Source organism: Mauremys mutica, chromosome 2, assembly GCF_020497125.1.
Source record: "Mauremys mutica isolate MM-2020 ecotype Southern chromosome 2, ASM2049712v1, whole genome shotgun sequence".
NCBI lineage: Eukaryota > Metazoa > Chordata > Testudines > Geoemydidae > Mauremys > Mauremys mutica.
Genome location: NC_059073.1, coordinates 208,591,598 through 208,611,999, shown reverse-complemented (window position 1 = coordinate 208,611,999; position 20,402 = coordinate 208,591,598). Strand labels below are relative to the sequence as shown.

At 49.2% G+C, this 20,402-nt stretch overlaps 1 protein-coding gene across 2 annotated transcripts in view; it reads left to right on the top strand.

The window, feature by feature from the left end:
* The window catches only part of STAC (SH3 and cysteine rich domain), a 114,210-nt gene that overhangs the window by 54,398 nt on the left and 39,410 nt on the right, over window positions 1–20,402 (top strand). For both annotated transcript variants that reach the window (XM_045003179.1, XM_045003178.1), the window contains 2 exons: window positions 18,320–18,420; window positions 20,289–20,370. In XM_045003179.1, the coding sequence (XP_044859114.1) occupies window positions 18,320–18,420; window positions 20,289–20,370 (183 nt within the window). The remainder of the gene's footprint in view (window positions 1–18,319; window positions 18,421–20,288; window positions 20,371–20,402) is intronic.

The window sequence follows — 20,402 nt, the reverse complement described above, 5'->3', positions numbered from 1 at the left end:
GCGGCGTGGATCCGCTGCAGTCAGTGGGGATCCTGGCCGCAACACACTGACATGGGCACGTCGGTGCCCTCAGCCGGACAGGGGTCGGCTACCCCCGGGCTACACTCCATCTCCCCCTCCTCGGGTACCTGCTCATCGCTGGGCTCGGCAGCGGGGTCCCACACCATGGGCTCCTCGGCGTGCTGAAGGCGGTCTAGGTCGAGCTGCTCCTCCGGACTCAGGTCAGGGGTACGCTCGGGCTGCTCCTTGGGGTACCGGGCTCGGGGCAGGCTCGGCCAGTCCACCTCGGGGTACCGGGCTCGAGGGAGGCTCGGTCGGTCCACGTCAGGATACCTGGCTCGAGGGAGGCTCGGTCCGTCCACGTCAGGGTACCGGGCTCGGGGCAGGCTTGGTCCAGCAGGAGCCCGATCAGGAGCGTCTGTCCTCTCCAGCCGCTGGGCTCCAACTGAGCGCTGAGGCCGGGCTTTTATACTTCCTGTCCCGCCGCTTGACTTCTGGGGGGCGGGAACAGGTGGCGGTGGCTCCGCCTACTGAGGTGGCTGTTCCGGTTCCTCTCTCTCTGGGGCCGTCGGGAGCCAGGCTGCCTCACTACACGCCCACCCCCCCTCAAGGCTGGTTCCCGCGCAGCGGGGTCAGCCCACTCCACACCCCCCAGCCGAGAGAGAAAGTCCGCGTTCGCATGGTCCTTACCGGCTCTATGGCGGACCGTGAAGGCAAACGGCTGGAGGGCCAGGTACCATCGTTGCACCCGCATATTGTGGTCCTTCATGCGGGCCAACCACTGAAGGGCGGAATGGTCGGTGACCAAGGTGAAGGGGACTCCCAGGATGTAGTACCGGAGAGCTTCACAAGCCCACTTCACGGCTAGGGCTTCCTTCTCGACCACCGCATAGTTCTTTTCGCGAGGGAACAGTTTCCGGCTAATGTAAAGAACCGGATGCTCCTCACCCCCTACGTCTTGGGACAAGACAGCCCCGAGTCCCACTTCTGATGCGTCGGTCTGTAAGACAAATGGTTGGTTAAAATCGGGGCTATACAAGACCGGCTCGCTGCAGAGGCACGTCTTAAGAGTCCGGAAGGCCCTGTCGCACTCATTAGTCCATTTCACCTGCCGTGGGCTGTCTTTTGTTAGGAGCCCCGTTAAGGGGCCTGTAATGGCCGCGAATTGGGGGATGAACCACCTATAATATCCTGCCAAGCCTAGGAACTGCCGCACCTGGCGCTTTGTGGTCGGCGGGGGGCAGTTTGCGATGGCCTGGACCTTTCCGATCAGGGGTTTTTACCTGCCCATGCCCGATAGCATACCCCAGGTACTTAGTCTCTTGCCAGCCGATGCGACATTTTTTTGGGTTGGCTGTTAATCCGGCCTCCCTCAGGGACCTCAGGACGGCTGCGACTCTCTCCAGGTGGTTCCCCCACTGCGGACTATAGATAACAACATCGTCTAGATAGGCGGCCGCATAGTCCTGATGGGGCTGGAGGAGGCGGTCCATTAGGCGCTGAAAGGTGGCCGGGGCCCCGTGGAGGCCGAAGGGCATCCTGGTGAATTGGTAGAGACCTGTGGGGGTGGCAAAGGCGGTTTTCTCACGGGAGGCGGGTTCCAGGGGGATCTGCCAGTACCCCTTACTTAGGTCTAGGGTGGTGATATAGTGGGCCTCCCCCAGGCGGGCCAACAGCTCATCTATCTGGGGCATGGGATAGGCATCGAATTTGGAGATGGCGTTAACGCGTCGGATGTCAATACAGAATCGCTGTGAACCGTCGGGTTTGGGCACCAGCACTACCGGGCTGCGCCACTCACTCTGTGATGGCTCCACCACCCCCAAATCCAACATCGCCCGTACCTCCTTCTCAACGACCTGCCTCCTATGATAGGGCAGGGGCCGGGTCGTCCCCCGGATCACCACCCCAGGCTCTGTCTGGATCTGATGGTATACCAGGGAGGTGTGCCCCGGTTGGTCCGTAAAAGTGTGGGAAAAAGCTTGGAGGAGGCACCGAGTCTGTCGGAGCTGTTCCTCGGTTAAAGTCTCCCCGAGCTGGGGTTCCTCGGTGTCTCCGGTATGGGGAACCTGGGGCCCCAGTTCCGGTTCTGGTGGGTAGGGGTTAATCAAAAGCCCTTCTCGCTCCCTCCAGGGTTTAAGGAGGTTGACATGATAGCGCTGGGTCTTCTTCTTCTGGTCCGGCTGATTGATTTCATACGTGACTGGGCCCACCTTCCTGACCACCTCATAGGGCCCTTGCCACCGGGCCAGGATCTTCGATTCACTGGATGGGAGGAGGAGTAATACCCAGTCCCCGGGTTGGAAGTCCCGAGTCTGTGCGCCTCGGTTATACGTCTGGGCTTGCGTGTCCTGGGCGGCTTTCAAGTTTTCCCATGCCAGATCCCCCGCCTGCTTAAGGCGCTCCTGAAGTTGAAGCACATACTGTAAGAGACCCTGGGCCGGGGAGGGAGCCTGTTCCCAGGTTTCCCTCATGAGATCCAACAGGCCCCGGGGTCGCCGCCCATACAATAATTCGAAGGGGGAGAACTTAGTCGATGACTGGGGAACTTCTCATATTGCTAGGAGCAGGGGCGGAAGGAGCTGGTCCCACCGGCAAAGGTCCTCCTGGGGAAACCGACGCAACATCCCTTTCAGTGTCCGGTTGAATCTCTCCACTAATCCATCGGTCTGGGGGTGATAGACAGAGGTGCGGAGTTGCTTGACCCCCAGGATTTCGCAAACTTGCTTGAGCAGCCGTGATGTGAAATTGGTCCCTTGATCCGTGAGGAGCTCCCGGGGTAGGCCGACGCGGGCGAAGACCTTCACCAGTTCCATGGCAATGGTGCAGGCTGAGATGTTCCGAAGAGGAATGGCTTCGGGGAACCTGGTCGCATAGTCCATCATAACTAAAATATATTGGAACCCCGCGCTGCTCTTCGGGAGGGGCCCCACCAGGTCCACAGCCACGCGTTCAAAGGGGGGTTCCATTAGAGGCATCGGCACCAATGGTGCCTTAGGGGTCCGGGCGGGGGCGGGCAACTGGCACCCCGGACACGAATTGCAATAGTCCTTTACTTCTTGGTACACCCCGGGCCAGAAGAAGCGCCCCAGGATCCGGGCCAGCGTCTTGTCGTGCCCGAGGTGCCCAGCCGCTGGGACGTCGTGGGCCAGTTTCATGACCACCCGGCGGTGACACTGTGTCCGGATGTCCCCGGTGCAGGGGTCCTTCTCCACGCGATAAAGGCGCTCTTGCCGCAGCTCAAAGTGTGGCCACTGAGCCGCTCGCTGGGGGTCGAGAATAGTCCCATCCACCGAGGCCAGCTGCTCATAAGTCCGCGCGAGGGTGGGATCAGCCCGTTGGTCCCGGCAAAACTCTGTGGGTGCCGAGGGATCCTCTCGTCCCTCTCGGGGAGGGTCTTCCCGTTCTCTCGTGGGACTGGTAGGGACGGGGGTTTCCCTCTCGTCCTCCCCGGTCTCTGGTGCCTCACCTCCCCATGCCGGCGTGGCTTGCGGGCTACCCTCGAGGTGGCGGCGTAAGACGGTGGTGAAATCGGGCCAATCCCGCCCCAGGATCACCGGGTAGGCCAGCCGGGGTGCAAGCCCCACCGTCATCCGTCAGGTGACCCCATCAATAGTCAGTTGGGTCTGGGCGCTGGGGTAGGGTCGTATATCCCCGTGGATACACTGCAGTGGAATCTTTTCCAGGTGGCCGTCCGCCGGCGGGCCTAAGGCCTGGCAAACCAGCGTTTGGCCACAGCCGGAGTCGAGGAGGGCCACCGCCTGGCGTCCCTCAATGACCACGGGAACGGTAATCTTGGCCACTTGCGGGCATCGGGCACGGCCTTCCCCTGAGTAGACTTGGCCAAATGCACACTCCAGTTCAGGGCAGTCCCGCTGCAAATGGCCATACTTTCCGCAGGAGAAACAGGGCCCCAGGGTGGCTCGCTCCGTCCGCGACCGGGCCCCGGGGTCACCCCCGGGGGGGTTCCGGCTATATCCTCTGGCCGTGGGCACCGTTGTCCGTGGGGGTCTCCTGGAGGGCGCGGCCATCCAGGCCCGACCCTCTACGCTGCGGGAGGGAACACTTACGGCTGCCGGGGGGGTGGCCCCCTCTTTTCTGGGTTGGGGCGCTCCATCCGGACCGGGACCGCCCGGCCCGCTGACCCCGACGGGGCCTCAGCCGCGAGGAAGTCCTCCATTAATGTGACGGCCGCGGACACCGTCGTTGGCCTGTGGCGGAGGACCCAGGATCTTCCTCTCGGCGGAAGTACATGGGCAAATTGTTCCAATACAACCTGTTCCATCAGCTCTTCTGATGTCCGGCGTTCGGGTTGTAGCCACTTCTTGCAGGTCTCCTGCAGTTCCTGAGCCACCATCCGCGGCTGGGCCCCTGGGGGATAGGCCAGGCTCCTGAACCGTTGTCGGTAGGTCTCTGGACTCACGTCCAGTGCGTCCAGAATAGCGGCCTTCACTAGGTTGTAATCCTGGGCCACTTCCACCGACAGGCCTCGGTAAATCGTCTGGGCAGTCCCCGTCAAGTATGGGGCTAGTATGGTGGCCCACTGGTCCGGGGCCCAGCCTGCGACGACAGCCACCCTCTCAAAGGTGACGAGAAAAGCCTCGGGATCATCCTCGGGTCCCATCTTCGTCAACCGAATTGGGGGGCTGGGTCGCGGGGCCCCGGCAGCACCCCCGGGTAGGGGTTCCCCCGGTCGGGCTAGGGCCGCTGCAAGCTGCTGGACACATTTCTGCTGAAAGTCCTGGTGTTGGGTAACCAGGTCCGCGATCAGCTGCCGTTGTTGGACCCCCAGCTGCTCTACGAGCTGCTGCTGCTGTAGCTGGTGGGCGGCCTGGTGCTCCTGTTGGTATCGCGCCTGGGCCGCCTGCTGTCGCTCCTGACTCTCGGTCATGAGGGTCAGGAGCTGGGATAGGTCCACCTCTCTGGCAGGAGGTCTCTCTCCCATCGCCCCCTTTTCACCGGTGTCTAGAGTTCGTACCCACATTCTGGGCAAAAAGGTCCTCAGAGAAGGCACCACGTGTAATAGTCCGGTGTTGGGGCCGTGCCCTCTCAGGGGCCGTCGGGACCAGGCCGCCTCACTACACGGCCCAAATCAGTCCTCGTGTTCTGAAGGTCTCGGGGTTCTGCCCCTCAGGCAGGGGCGGAACAGAAGGCACACGGTCACTGCAATGGGCCCCAGCCCTCCATCAGGGCGGGGCAGCAAACGCTAGTTCTAGGCTCAGGTCCTTCCTGCAGGCTAAGCGCCAATAAAGTCAATAAGCTAAGCCCAGGCCCTCAATCAGGGCGGGCAGTAACACAGCCGTTCTGAGCTCAGATCCTCTCAGCAGGAGCTGAACACACAGGGGCACTAGCAAGCCCAGGCCCGCAGTCAGAGCGGGGCACCAAACACTTAGTGCTAGGTTTAGGGCTCAGGTCCTTGCCTCAGGAGCTGAGCAGTAATAATAGTCTCAGGGCTCAGGTCCTTACCTCAGGAGCTGAGCAGTAATAATAGTCTCAGGGCTCAGATCCTTACCTCAGGAGCTGAGCTACAGCAATAGTTCAGGAAGCCCCGGCCCTTAATCAGGGCGGGGCAATAAACAATAGTTCAAGGCTCAGGTCCTTGTAGCAGGAGCTGAGCTACAGCAATAGTTCAGGAAGCCCAGGCCCTTAATCAGGGCGGGGCAATAAACAATAGTTCAAGGCTCAGGTCCTTGTAGCGGGAGCTGAGCTACAGCAATAGTTCAGGAAGCCCAGGTAAGTGCAGGCGTCTCTGCCTGAACGCTGGTAGGAGGGGGAGTCTGCCACCTGTGAGTGGGGTGGCAGGGGGGACACAGGCCCCCCCACTCCACTGTGTCCCAACCCGGGGCCCTAGCAGCGGCGTGGATCCGCTGCAGTCAGTGGGGATCCTGGCCGCAACACACTGACATGGGCACGTCGGTACCCTCAGCCGGACAGAGGTCGGCTACCCCCGGGCTACACTCCATCTCCCCCTCTTCGGGTACCTGCTCATCGCTGGGCTCGGCAGCGGGGTCCCACACCATGGGCTCCTCGGCGTGCTGAAGGCGGTCTAGGTCGAGCTGCTCCTCCGGACTCGGGTCAGGGGTACGCTCGGGCCACTCCTCAGGGTACCGGGCTCGGGGCAGGCTCGGCCAGTCCACCTCGGGGTACCAGGTTCGAGGGAGGCTCGGTCGGTCCACATCAGGATACCTGGCTCGAGGGAGGCTCGGTCCGTCCACGTCAGGGTACCGGGCTCGGTCCAGCAGGAGCCCGATCAGGAGCGTCTGTCCTCTCCGGCCGCTGGGCTCCAACTGAGCGCTGAGGCCGGGCTTTTATACTTCCTGTCCCGCCCCTTGACTTCCGGGGGGCGGGAACAGGTGGTGGTGGCTCCGCCTACTGAGGTGGCTGTTCCGGTTCCTCTCTCTCTGGGGCCGTCGGGAGCCGGGCCGCCTCACTACAGTGAGACTTAGGCTAGGTCTACACTGAGGGGGGGTGGGAGGGGTCGACCTAAGATACGTAATTTCAGCTATGCGAATAGTGTAGCTGAAGTCAGCGTATCTTAGGTCGATTTACCTGGCCATGAGGATGGCAGCGAGTCGACCGCTGCTGCTCCCCCGTCAACTCTGCTTCCGCCTCTCGCCGTGGTGGAGTTCCGGAGTCAATGGCAGAGCGATCGGGGATCAATTTTATCATGTCTACACTAGACGCAATAAATCGATCCCTGATAGATCAATCACTACCCGCCGATCCAGCGAGTAGTGTAGACATACCCACAGAGAGAAGTTATGGAAAAGCGGCTGGGAAAAGGTGTATCTGATCAAAGGGTAGACACACCTAGCCCAGAGAGAACAGCTCACAGCCCTCTATGGGACAGGGAAGGATTCAGTGTGGGGAGGGGGAAACACCGGGGTAACCTCAAAAAGGGAGCTAGATTTATATATATATATATATAATATATATATATATATACAGTCCTGGGGTTGGGAGATATCTCCCCAAAGGGCCAGCCAATATGCAGAATCCCCCTAGATCCCTATCTTACCAGATCTTCAGGTACCAAAATCCCCGAAACATGCTTAAAATAAGAACCCAGGCAGAGGGGAAAACTGGAAGGAAAGAAAAGCCAGTGACTGATTACATGGGAAGGAGTCAAATAACACCACAGGTAATGAACAAATCAACCTCAAACGAGACTATCTGAACAGAGAGTGTGGTATCCTAAAGATACTTGTAAATGCCCATCTGTGATAAAAAAAATTGGTATTAATATTAAAACTTATGGAAACACTAGTTCTCAGTTAATACATGTAAACAGATTTAAAGCTTATCACAGCAGAGAAATCAAAACAAACCTGGTTTTCTGTGTATGAATGGGGAAACTGAGGCACCCCTCCTCATGGCCTTGATGGCTGAATGCCAAAAGAACTATAACACAAACTGCCTTTGAGTTAGTCAGTGACTAACCCTCTTTCAGTAAACTAAGGAGGGAGGTGTGACATTCTGTACCTTGGGGAAGAACCCTGTAACCCCCATTTTCCTCATTTATATATGATTGTGATCTTGCATATAAAGCATGCCTTGTAAGATATCAGGGGAAAGGTTATGATCTGCTGAAAGTCATTTCTCTATCCATATATGTATATCATTAATACAGATGAAGTTATGAGAATTATGTTGTATGGTTGTCACTAAAACATACTGTAAATTGGGGATTCAGCCAGATATTAGCTCCCCAGAGACAACAGCAAGGAAATTAACCAACACCATCATCACCAGACAAAGGAGAAACTGATATCTTGATTTTTAGCAAAGCTTTTGATATGGTCTCCCACAGTATTTTTCCCAGCAAGTTAAAAAAGTATGGATTGGATGAATGGACTATATGGATAGAAAGCTGGCTAGATGTTCAGGATCAACAGGTAGTGATCAATGGCTGGATGTCTAGTTGGCAGCTGGTATCAAGCGGAGTGCCCCATGGGTTAGTCCTGGGGCTAGTTTAATTCAACATCTTCATTAATGGTCTGGATGATGGGATGAATTGCACCCTCAGCAAGTTCACAGATGAGACTAAACTGGGGGGAGAGGTAAATATGCTGGAGAGTAGGGATGGGGTCCAGAGTGACCTAGACAAATTGGAGGATTGGACCAAAAGAAATCTGATGAGGTTCAACAAGGACAAGTGCAGAGTCCTGCACTTAAGATGGAAGAATCCCATTCACTGCTACAAGCTGGAGACCGACTGGCTAAGCGGCAGTTCTGCAGAAAAAGACCTGGGGATTACAGTGGACAAGAAGCTGAATATGAGTCAACAGTGTGGCCTTGTTGCCAAGAAGGCTAACAGCATTTTGGGCTGCATTAGTAGGAGCATTGCCAGCAGATCGAGGGAAGTGATTATTCCCCTCTATTCGCCACTGGTGAGGCCACATTCGGAGTATTGCGTCCAGTTTTGGGGCCCTCACTACAGAAAGGATGTGGGCAAATTGGAGAGAGTCCAGCGGAGAGCAACAAAAATTATTAGGTGGCTGGGGCACATGACTTATGAGGAGAGGCTGAGGGAACTGGGCTTATTTAGTCTGCAGAAGAGAAGAGTGAAGTGAGATTTGATAGCAGCCTTCAGCTACCTGAAGTGGGGGTTCCAAAGAGGATGGAGCTCTGCTGTTCTCAGTGGTGGCAGATGACAGAACCAGGAGCAATGGTCTCAAATTGCAGTGGGGAAGGTCTAGGTTTACAGCACTGAAACTTGCTGCGCTTGGGTGGGGGGGGCGTGTTTTTTCACACCCCTGATCAAGAAAATTGCAGCGTTGTAAATTGCCGTGTAGACAAGCCCAGTGACATGGCTTGTATTTGAAGCATAAAAAGCAGTCTCTTACCACATTAGTGATGTCGTGATTGATCGTCTCATGCTCTTTGTTTGCACTTCTCGTGGATCTTCTGTAGTATTTTTTGGGGGGGAGACTCATTGGAATTACAACCTTCCTGCACTTGAAAATCACCCATCTTTCACAGTAAGTTCATGTCTGCCATTCCAATAGTCTCTTATACTTGGACGGCAACTGCTTATTTCTTCAGGCCACCATTTATCACGTGTTTTAAGGATCCCCAACAATAGATCTTTCTCCGTTTCTCCTCTGATTTGTTTGTTCTTCAGGTTGGAAAACTCTTGCTCTTTCTCAGTGGCTCCCAAGCTGATAAGTCTTAAAACAACAGCTACAAAAATCCAAGCTACCCTGTCATGGATAGCTCTGTTCATGGGTTTACTGATTGAGCAAACAATGGCGGGATGGGGTTGTTTGATGACATGTATTTTCATCCTCTGGGGTGCAGATTATTTCACTGCAGCACAGTGTTTATCCGTATGTTACATATAGGAGAGACTGAGAGAGAGGCCAGAGCCAGAGATCTAGGATTAATCAAATATCGCCTCTTCTCCCAAACTTGTTACGCAGCTAAGGTTAGATGTTCTGTTCCCATCTAGTCTTCTAAATAAGGGTTAAAATAAATGCTGCAGCACCTCCAGTTGTAACACCTATGGCCAGATTTTCAAAATGGCGCAAGCCCAGGCCCTTAAAGATCTTTAGGCTTCTAACTCTCATAGAATCAATGGGAGTTAAGCACCTAAATACATCTGAGGATCTGGTCTCAGCACCCAATCTGCTGAGCTCTTGTGAAGATCTGGCCATCTACTCGAGTGTTTAAACAGGACCTGTGTTCTTTTCAATTCATTTCTGTCTTCTGTCACGGGTGCTAAAATTCCAGCTCTGGAGTACTTCTACCAAGGCATTGTAAACTTTACCTGCTTCTTAAAAAACTACATCCTTCCAGCCCCAAGCTTGTAGATGCAGTTGCTGGAGCTTGAGGAAAGTGACTGAAGGACAGGAAACCTTCTGTCTCATTTTTAAATAATTTATTAAAAGCTACTCGGAACTTTGACATGGAATTCCATGTGTTGTTTTCATCAGAACAGTCACATGGAATATAATGGTCTATGATTGTTTCTTTCATTCCCCTCAGCAAAATGACATTGCAAGGGTGTAGTATTTCATGCACTGGAGACAACATGGCCTTCCTGTTAATAGATGTGAAATGACCATTCTCCCTCAGGATGTGTGTGCAAGAGAGAGAGAGAGATAATATATGCATGTCTATGTGTCTGTGTTATCATAATTAAGGGACATTAAAACCAGGTATCTTTTCAACCACTTTCTGAACTGACAGATATGTTACAGGTAGTGAAGGCTGCCTAACACTTTCTATTACAAGACCCTGTTTCCAGTTGCTTAAAATTTTTCCAAACTTAAATGGCTCACATTTCCCATGCCAAGTGTCTGCCTCAGGCTGAGTGTTTTGGGGAAGTTTCAGCTAAAAGGGTTCTGCTGTTTCAAAGAATGGCATTAAGGGGAAAGCATGTAGTTTTGCCCATGTTAAAAAAATTACAACCATTTCACCAAGATCTAATACCTCATACTTTAGAGCTTGAAATGTGGCATAGGGATCAGCCTGGTGTCAGGGATGTGCTTTTTTCCATCTACATGAAAATGCACCCAAATCTGGCCAAGTTAAAAGCCTCTGAAAAAAATCTCAGTTTACACATGCTTAGTTCAAGACTTGTTGGAATCTAGCAGCTAAATTCTCTGAAGATTCCATTTGCACTGAGCATGCTCCATCCCAGAGAAGCTGGAGCTGAGAGAAGGACTTTCTCTCTAGCTTCTGCTCCCAGCCTCTGTGGTGCCTGGCACAGGAACTGAGTGCAAGGAGACTCTCTCTCTCTCTTGTGATCTCCCTGCTGACACCCAGACAGCAAGGAGGAGGAATCCACCTGACTAGAATGCAGAGGGATCAGGAACCGGGGAAAGAGATGCAGGATGGAGGATGGGGTAGGAACTCAAGGAGGGGAGTGGGGAAGGGGAGTTAGGAGCAAATGCTTGCAGCGGGGACTGGGTAGGAGCAAAGGGGGCAGAAGATGGGGAGATAGGAACAAGAATGGGTGGGAGGGAGAGGGGCGGCTAGGAGCTGAGGAGAGCAAGTGCTATGGAGCGGTGCTCTGGGAATGAATCCAGGTTTTGTAATGCACGGAGACTTGTTGGTTGGCCCCCTCTGAAAAATCAGGCCCTACTATTCTCATTTAGGCTCCTGAAATTAGTTGACTTTTCTGACATATTGGCTGTAATCTGCCTCAGTTCTCCATGTGTGACATAAGGATAATACCACTTTACTTCACAGGAGTGTTGTGAAATTTACTAATGTTTGTAAAGCACTAAAATAACATGATGAGTGCACCACAGGAAAGCCCAGGAAGAAATTAATAATTCTATCTGAAGAGTAAGTTTTGGATAATGTGCAATAAATAATGTGTGGGACCACCTATTGAGTGATGACGATGAAAAGAAATATTAAAGAGCTATCTATTCAGTAAGCACTGTCCATCCTACATACTTAATGTGGAAAAAGTAATATGTGATCATTTAATTAAAGACTATCATAATGCTTATGTAATAGGAGGCTACACAGCCAACCTTAAAAATGCATTTCCTAACTTTCACGTGCTTGACTTTGCAACCTTGATAACATTCTTTTAATGAAGCTTTTATAATGTAATAGTAAATAGGCCAACAAGATGGTTAATTGTACTATTGCTGTCTCTAGAAACCCAGATCAATATGTCTGTATCTGAAGTCGCCTGAAGTATTTGACATCTAATTGCAAGGGCAGTAGTTACTACATTGCTGATCATTCCTAAATGGATGTTACTGTCACGATCCTGACTGGCAAGAACATTTTATTTAGCACTTTACTGTGATTACTTCCAGCTGTGCTTTGAGTCTGGTTTAGTGGAACGTCTGTTGATGGGGATGAATTGTAGGCTGCAATCAGACTGTCAGCTATTTAGAGGGCAGGGACAGAAGGAAGTCAACAGAGAAATGGCCAGGCTCACATGTAGGCCTTTTCCACTTCTGTTGGGAGCAGCATCTTCCAGGCCATGAGGTGGCCATTTCAGATATGAATGTAGAAGGATAATATTCACCTCTTCCCTTGCTGTTCAGCAAGTTCATTCTAATGGGAACAAGCACAGAGGTGAAGTCTTCATTTCAAACAGGTGCTCCAAACACATCCACATGAGCAGTGGGAGACAGGTGAAAATGTCCCTCTAACCTTCAGTTAGTCCACAGAGTAAGGAAGAGATAAACCCAGATTTGATTGCAATTCCTTTAACCTGTGTACCTATTGTGGGGTCAAATTGTGCCATTCAGGGGACAATCCCTTCAGGCACAATCTGATTTCCCCTGGCAAGCTGAGCCAGCTTGGTAGAGAGGCACCATGGCCCCATCTAGTTTGCACCCTCTTTGGGGTGAGTTGAGTGCCTGGAGGTGCATGGAGAGAGAGGAGACCCTGTGCTCCTGCACAAGAGTAAGAGAGAACCTGACCCTAAGTAATGTTTTAGTCAGCTGCTAGAGCCTGTGGGCTGTTTATGCAGAACAGGAAGTTGTGGGAAGAGTTTAACTATACACTGGACGCCAGTGATTTCACTGAAGCTGCAGGGAAGTAGCTAAAGGCAGAAATTGGCACGCTAAGCATTTCTCGCAATCACTCTCGCTGTGAACTAATCAGCTGACTAAAGCTCTGTGAGTTATGTGTGTATGTGCGCTTAAGCTTAGCCAGGGCTGAGGGACTAGAGGAACCTTGCTCATTCTTCAAGGGATGGAATCATGAACCTGAGTCGTTTTTGACACATGAGCCATATGCACTAAGACACCGAGCCATGAGAATGATTCTAAGGGTGTATACAGAATGAATGCAGGACATAAAATGACCTGCCTGGGGGATAAGGAGAACTGCTCTCCTCCACATACAGCATTGTACAATTGGACAGGAACATCATGGGGTGGGAATGCAATTTATCTTTCTTTGAAGCACCAGGTTAGGCACTGCAGGAGGCAGGACACTGAACTAGAAGAACCAGTGATCTCATCTATAAAGACTATGATATAAGGTATCAAACACAAGCTTATATCACACGGGTCATCATAAGCATTGTGAGATGTATGTAGGGGTATCATGCAAGAAGTTGCAAGTTTGCACTAAAAATATGTTTAAATCATGTAACCAGGCAGCATTGATCAACAACTTTTTCCCAGACACAGGAATGTTGATCTAGCTATCTTCCTAAATCTCTGGTGTAAAGTAAGCCAATAAGCCAACATAAAAGACGCTCTAATTGCATATTAAGTCAACAGGAAAACAGGTTGAAATCAGCATAGGAGAACAAATGCCGCAGGGGTTGTCTTGTCTCTGGGATCAAAACAATGAGTTTTGTGGAAATATAAGGTAAAACGAAAAGACATCTTGTTATCCACTTGCTGAGGAGACCCCTAGCAGGGCATGGGGGAATCATGAAAACCTGGATCCTAATTTGACTGAAAATCAGTAAACTCTACAGAGTAACTTTAAGGGTAAGAGAACTGCTTTAGCCAAACAATTGTAGGTTGCTAAAGTTTTATGTTTCATCTGTTAGACACATGTCATACTTTTGTTTTATTTGTAACCAATTCTGTTTCCCATGTCCTTACTCCTTGTCACTTGATTTTCTCTTTGTTAATACACTTCTCTTTGTTTTATCATAAGTAGATCTCAGTGCTGTAATATTAAACAAAGTGTGAATTCTTAGCTGAATCAAACAAGTTGGTGTCTACACTTTCTCTTTGGAGATACTACACTTGGCAATTTCTGTGAGTGTCCAGCGACAGTGGCTAGAAACTCCGGAGAAACACACTTCTAGCAGGCTCAGGAACTGAGGAGAACCAAGTGCTACCTGCAAGGCAAACTAAGGGCTGTCAGAATCCAGAGAAGTTTGTCTGGGATATCTACCAGAGGGGTGACAGCTCCCCGTCACTCAGTTTAGCACCAGCAAATCTCTCACTCACTGAGGCAAGGGGGCTACACAGTGACTTAATGTTTTGGGCACCCCAAGAAAGCATCACCGGAGGTAATTTTGTTTAAAAGGATGAGATGCAGTCTCTCCCTTTCTGTGTGTGTGAATTATGCCCACCAAATTTGCACTTGCAGTTTTCAACCTGCCAATTGATTCACAAATAAGAGCACTTGCCCCTCTACTTGGCTGATTTGCATCTGCAATTGAACTGCAATATGAAAATGTGCATGCCAGTTTCGCTGGTGCAAATTGTGCCCAGGAAATCTGCAAAATATAATCGTGTCAGGATAAAAAGAAAATTATGCTTCAAAAGAGTTCTAAAGAGAAAAAAAAAAGGTGGTGTGGTCAAAAGGTTGCACACGAGCCTCTCACATCAGAAAATCTGCGTACAACATCTGACTTAGGTCATACCGTAACTGAGTGTGAGCTAGGCCACATCATAAAAGTACATCGGAATCTGGTATTGTCAGATACCATTAGCAGTCGATATTCTGGAAGGACCTAAAACTGAATTCACACAGATATTGGTGTTCAGGTGTGAGGTGCACAATGACACAGCCATATGGAAATGCTTGCCCAGAGCCTGCCCACATTGAGCCTGATTCTTCTCTCGTCAAACACAGGAGCCTTGCCAAGAGACGCACGTCATTGCAAGGAAAAATCATCTCCAGGAACCAAACAGGTTGTCATTAGTAATTTGTTTACTGCAGCCTCCCAGAAGATTTTAGGAAAACCTCCAAAGGAAACTGGTGTATGCATCCTTTATCTTTCCTTAAGAGTTGGTTCTACATCATCATCATCTTTCCACTGGCTCAGCAGAGTTATACAAAGCACCATCCTCAGTGCAGAGACTGCTTCAAATGTACAAACACTTTCTCGTAAACTGTTTTCCAGTCATTCTGTCATTAGCTGCCTTTTAGAAAGAGGTTTCTGCTGAGATAGATCCATAGTCCCCTCTTGATGTCTGGGGGATTTAGATAGGCAGATCCTATTAGCTGTAATTAACATTGAAACACACCATTTATACCCAATGACATTTCTTTAGACATAATGTGGGTACACAGGTGTAAATTCAGAGTAACTCCACTGAAGAGAATAGAATAACTCCAAATTTATGTAGTGTAGCTGACATCAAAATTTGGTCCATAGCCCTTTTTCTTTTACATTGCAGTCTACCAAACAGTGTTCCAAAATCTGCCCTGCCACTTACGCTCTTGTAACACCGAAGTCAATGGGATTGCACAAGCATAAGAGTAAAATTTGACAGAAAGAGCCAAAGTCTGCTCTCATTTACACCTGTATAAAATGTAATGTGATTTTGTTGAGCTAATTGGAAACTCATTGTTCAGTGCTTTCAAATGACTACTTATTTGAGTCTAAATATGGACTTAATTTTGGAGACACAATTGTGACCGTTTTGGCCAGGGTTTCAAGACCAATGAGATTTGGAACATGGATTTGGAACATGACCAATGAGAAATCAGAGTAGAAGGCTTTATTCTGGGTCAAATGTATGATACAGCACTTCCATTTTCAAAGACTGAGCTATGGCAATTGTGATGGGGCAAGGCCAGATGTCTACAGTAAAGTAGTGAGGAACAGGTATGCTAGCCCCAGGCTAAACAAATCCCTGGTACCATGGCAACTAAATGGCAGTTGCTCCAGGTTAATCAAGACACCTGGGGCCAATTAAGATCCTTCTAGAAAGCAATGGAGATAGCTAGGTTGATTGGGACACCTGAAGCCAATCAAGGGCTGGCTGGAATTAGTTAAAAGCCTCCCAGTTAGGCCTGGTCTACACTGGGGGGGGCGGGAGATCGACCTAAGATATGCAACTTCAGCTACGAAAATAGTGTAGCTGAAGTCAACGTACCTTAGGTCCATTTACCTCGACTTACCTTACCGCCGCTCCCCCATCGACTCCGCTTCCGCCTCTCGCTGAGGTGGAGTTCAGGAGTTGACGGCAGAGCAATCAGGGGATCGATTTATCGCGTCTACACTAGATGTGATAAATCGATCCCTGATAGATCAGTAGTCGTACCCTTAGTCAGTGAGGTGTACATGTCAAGAGCTGTAGGAGGGAGCCACGCTGTTGGAGGAACTAAGCAGTACAAATCCATATCAGGTGCAAGGAAGGAGGCCGTGAGGTAACGGTGAAGGAAATATTGAGTGGGGGCTGCTGTGGGGAAGTCGCCCAGGGAATTGTACACGTCCTATTTCCAAAAAGTCAGCTACCGTAGCTGCTATTATTAGGGTCCCTGGGCTGGAGCCCGGAGTAGAGGGTGGGCCCGGGCTCCCCCCTCCCCTCCCCGATTAATTACTGAGATTGAGAGACAACAGAGACTGTGCAAGGGAGGGTTGCTTCTCCTCACCTCCCTTGCTGGCTTATGATGAAAATGGCTCAGTAGGCTGTGATCCTCGTCTCTAGAGAGAGAAGGGCTACGTGGAGGGTCACAGTGAGCCTCTGAGGCTAGCGAAATCCGCCAGGAAGCATGGGACCCACTGAGACAAGGACAAAGCTTTGTCACACAATGAAATGTCAATTAGACACAAAGTAAACTCTTCTTTCCTAAATCCATCAGCTATTGCACAAAGAAAGCCTGATAGACACATGCAAAATTGTTCCCAGGTTGCTTAATTCACACAATAAATTGTACAGTTAGAAAATACAGCAAAATAGAAATTTAAGTTTTGGGTGGCTAAAGGAAATTCCATTTTAATTTACAGATTCTCTTTATATGCCAATCTGCACCTGAAATAACTTTTCTCTCTTTCAAGCTGTTACCTACATATCTATCAGTGACAAATGACACTCACTAATAAAAATATAAAGTGCTTGTCCTTCTATAATTTGTTCTATTGAATTGATTGCAGGCAATGCTCACAAATGTGTATTCCAGAAGAGAAAATGCTTCTGGTTTTGAAAAGAGTGTATGTAGATACAGTGCATGTATTTAGCACATCTTTTAGGTGTATAATTATATATAAGAGCAACAGATGTCTAAGATCACATATTTTATTACGAGGCTTTTATCATCAGAAAAACATTTAAAATACCAACATTCAAATAAACATTAATATTAAAATGACGGGACTATCAAAGCAAATGAAAAATAAAGACAAGGGGGCTGATTCTTATGTCACGTTGGTGAAAATCAGGCACAAGTAAAGATATTCTGGTTTTATATCAATGTAAGTGAAAGGAAAATCAGACCCTGTTAAGACACTATCAAATATGCATGGTAGTTATTCCTTGTAAGTGCAATAGCTTGTCATTTTGAAACTTTTATTCCACCCAATAAATCTAATAGAATAGTGAGGACAAAGTCCTGGTTTTGTATTGATTACGCCAGTCGTTCACTTCTAGAAAAAGTGAGTCAACATTCTGTTCTCAGTAAAACAAGCTGGAAGTCAAAATTGGTTTGTACATGTGTGATTGAAATTGGCTCAATGTGTAAATTTAAAAAAAATCCATAGTCACACAAACAGTACTCAAAAAACTATAGACCGGAAAAAGAATTTTTTCCTATATGATTTTAATAAAAATAACTATCTCAGGATTGAGCATTACCTAGCAGTTTATAACCACCTGGATTAACTGCAGCCCTCGGCTTCTCTAGTCAGCCTCCAAATACCAGAAAATGCCCTCCCTGTCAGACATTACATTGGACCTAATTCTATCCTGAACCATGCCCTGTGCAGTCCTGTTCACTTCAGCCTTGTTCAACTCCAGTGGAGATACAGTATGTGATCCAGGGAAGAATTTGGTCTATAACATCAAGATGGTGAGAAAAATCTCTGCATGCATCAGGAGACTAGTGACAACAAATTTACCCAGCAACTGCACAAAGACACGGGGAGGTAGCTTCTTGCTTCCGCGTGCTGAGGCAGGTGGGGGCCTGTTGAGTGCCCTGGTATCTGACCAGGACAGGCCATAGGATCCATCTTTTTATGGATACTCAAACAACCACCCATCACTTCTTTGGAGGCACATTTGGGACACAAAGCCTAACTTCAGCCACTAGACTAAAGCAGTCTCTGTGGAGCGGCTCCCATAGCCTGGGGCTTGGAGTCCCTCACTGGTCTGGGCACTAGGTTCCTGGATTTGGCCAGTGTGATAGCATTTATGGGGTTATGAGGGCACGGAAAGGAATCATGGTAGACCAAAGAATAATCCAATTTATAACCAAGGTCAGTATTATCCTGGAAAACGGAGAAGCCTGAGAGAGACTATCCTAAACAGGAGAAACCCAGAAAAGCCAAAGGGAGTTTGTACACAAATAAGAATGGGAAAAAGGCCATTACCAATACCTACAAAACGGTAACTGACCTTCTCTGTGATGCATTTAGGTCACTTGTTAAATGCGTGGAAAGTATTGATTTTGTTTAACTAAATTATCTCTGTTCATTTGACAGGGACAAATGCTAAACACGGACTGCGCTGTAAGGCTTGTAAGATGAGCATCCACCACAGGTGCACAGACAATATTGGACAACAGCGTTGCATGGGCAAACTGGTAAGCAAGCTGCTCGGTACAAACTGAACCGAATGCTACACAGCTCACATTTCATCCATTAGCTCTTTAAACTCTGCCCTGTTAGCGGTTACTTCCGGAATGTATCCGATTGGTGCGTTCGCTAATCTGGAATCAAGTTCCTTTCATTTAGACTATGACAATTATGACTCGAGAGCTGAGGAAACACATACAGTTTCTGTACTGTTGTAGGGATGTGGGTATATGGTTTCACATGAGTCAAATTAATCTAAATATTAGTTCTTTTTAATTTAATATGCTATATAGTACGGATCTTGGCACAGAATTAATAAAACTGTTAAAATTAGGGCTGGTTTAAACAGTTGAAAAATCTGTTGATAAATATCCTGTAAATTTCATTTGACTGGTTGCTGCCCTTAAAATTTTGTGAAAACAATTTAGCAAAAAAAACCCCACTTTACAGGGATAGTAAATATCATGCTTCAGAGCTTAAGCTGAACACTGACTATTAGAGATCAAGATAAGCAGGGGCGGCTCCAGGCACCAGCATGCCAAGCACGTGCCTAGGGCGGCAAGCCGCGGGGGGCGCTCTGCCGGTCGCCGCGAGGGCAGCAGGCAGGTTTCCTTCGGCGGCATGCCTGGGGAGGGTCTGCTGGTCCCGTGCCTGCGGGAGGTCCGCCGAAGCCGTGCCACCGAATCCGTGGGACCAGGGACCTCCCGCAGGCAAGCCGCCAAGGGCAGCCTGCCTGCCATGCTTGGGGTGGCAAAATACCTAGAGCCACCCCTGAGGATAAGACCTAGTAAGGGGGGTGGATTACCCCACATATGCTTACGCAGGGATCTTGCCCCTTCCTCTAAAGCGTCTTCGACTAGCCACTGTTGGAGACAGGGAATACTGGACTAGCTGGACTCTGGGTCTGATCCAGTCTGGCAGTTACTGCAGTGCTTGAGTGTAGACACTAACGGCACTGAAAAGAGGAGTTCTCCTGTTGCTGTAATATATCCATCTCCCTGAGAGCTGGTAGCTAGGTTGATGGAAGAATTTTTCCAGCAACCTAGCACTGTCTAGACCTCCCTTCTCTTCATGTGTCAGTATATTTATGCCTGTATCTGTAATTTTCACTCCATGCATCTGAGGAAGTGGGGTTTTTACCCACGGAAGCTTATGCCCAAATAAATCACTTAGTCTTTAAGGTGCCACCGGATTCCTCACTGCATAGGAGAGGCAGGATTGAGCCACCCTGAATGCTACTGCAACCAATGGGCTGTAGTACAGGCTATGGAGCAGCATTGCATCCTCTAGGGATGATTCCTGGGGAGAACTGCTGAGCAAAGCCCATTTACTCTGGCTTTGTATAAGGAAAGATGATTCACCCTTAAAGCCATTTTTATGGGCATGTGTCTCTACCTCCCAAGGCTCTGAAGTGGGTCACACCAATATGGGATAAAGACCCAAACTGAGAGCCACAAGAAAATCAGCAATTCCCAAAACTTTAAATAGTGTGGCAATAGCTTCCTTAGCATCCGATATTGCTAAACCTCTATTTTATGATCCAGCATTTCTGCTGTAATTAATTTAAACTTATTAACACTAAATTTGTGTAAGGTTGACGATAAAATAGAGTTTGAAAATGAAGGCCATCATTCCAGATAATATTAAGAAACAGAAATGAGATGTTTCCAGCAGGCAAAAAAAATAAACCCCTATTCTCAGCACCCTGCAGTGAAGGAGGTAAATTGCTGGTCTGTAACAGAGAGTATGTTCCTGCTCTCGAGACTTTTTTTAATGGGAAATCAGACTAGCAGAACAGCTGAGATTATTTCTGATGCTCCGTGATGCTACATCAGTCATGTCATGCTACATCACTTCACATGTTTCCTCTCTCTAGCCAAAGGGGTTTCGGCGTTACTACAGTTCCCCACTACTCATTCATGAACAGTTTGGCTGCATCAAAGAAGTGATGCCTATTGGTGAGTTTTAATCTTTCAGTCTCTCTTGGGCT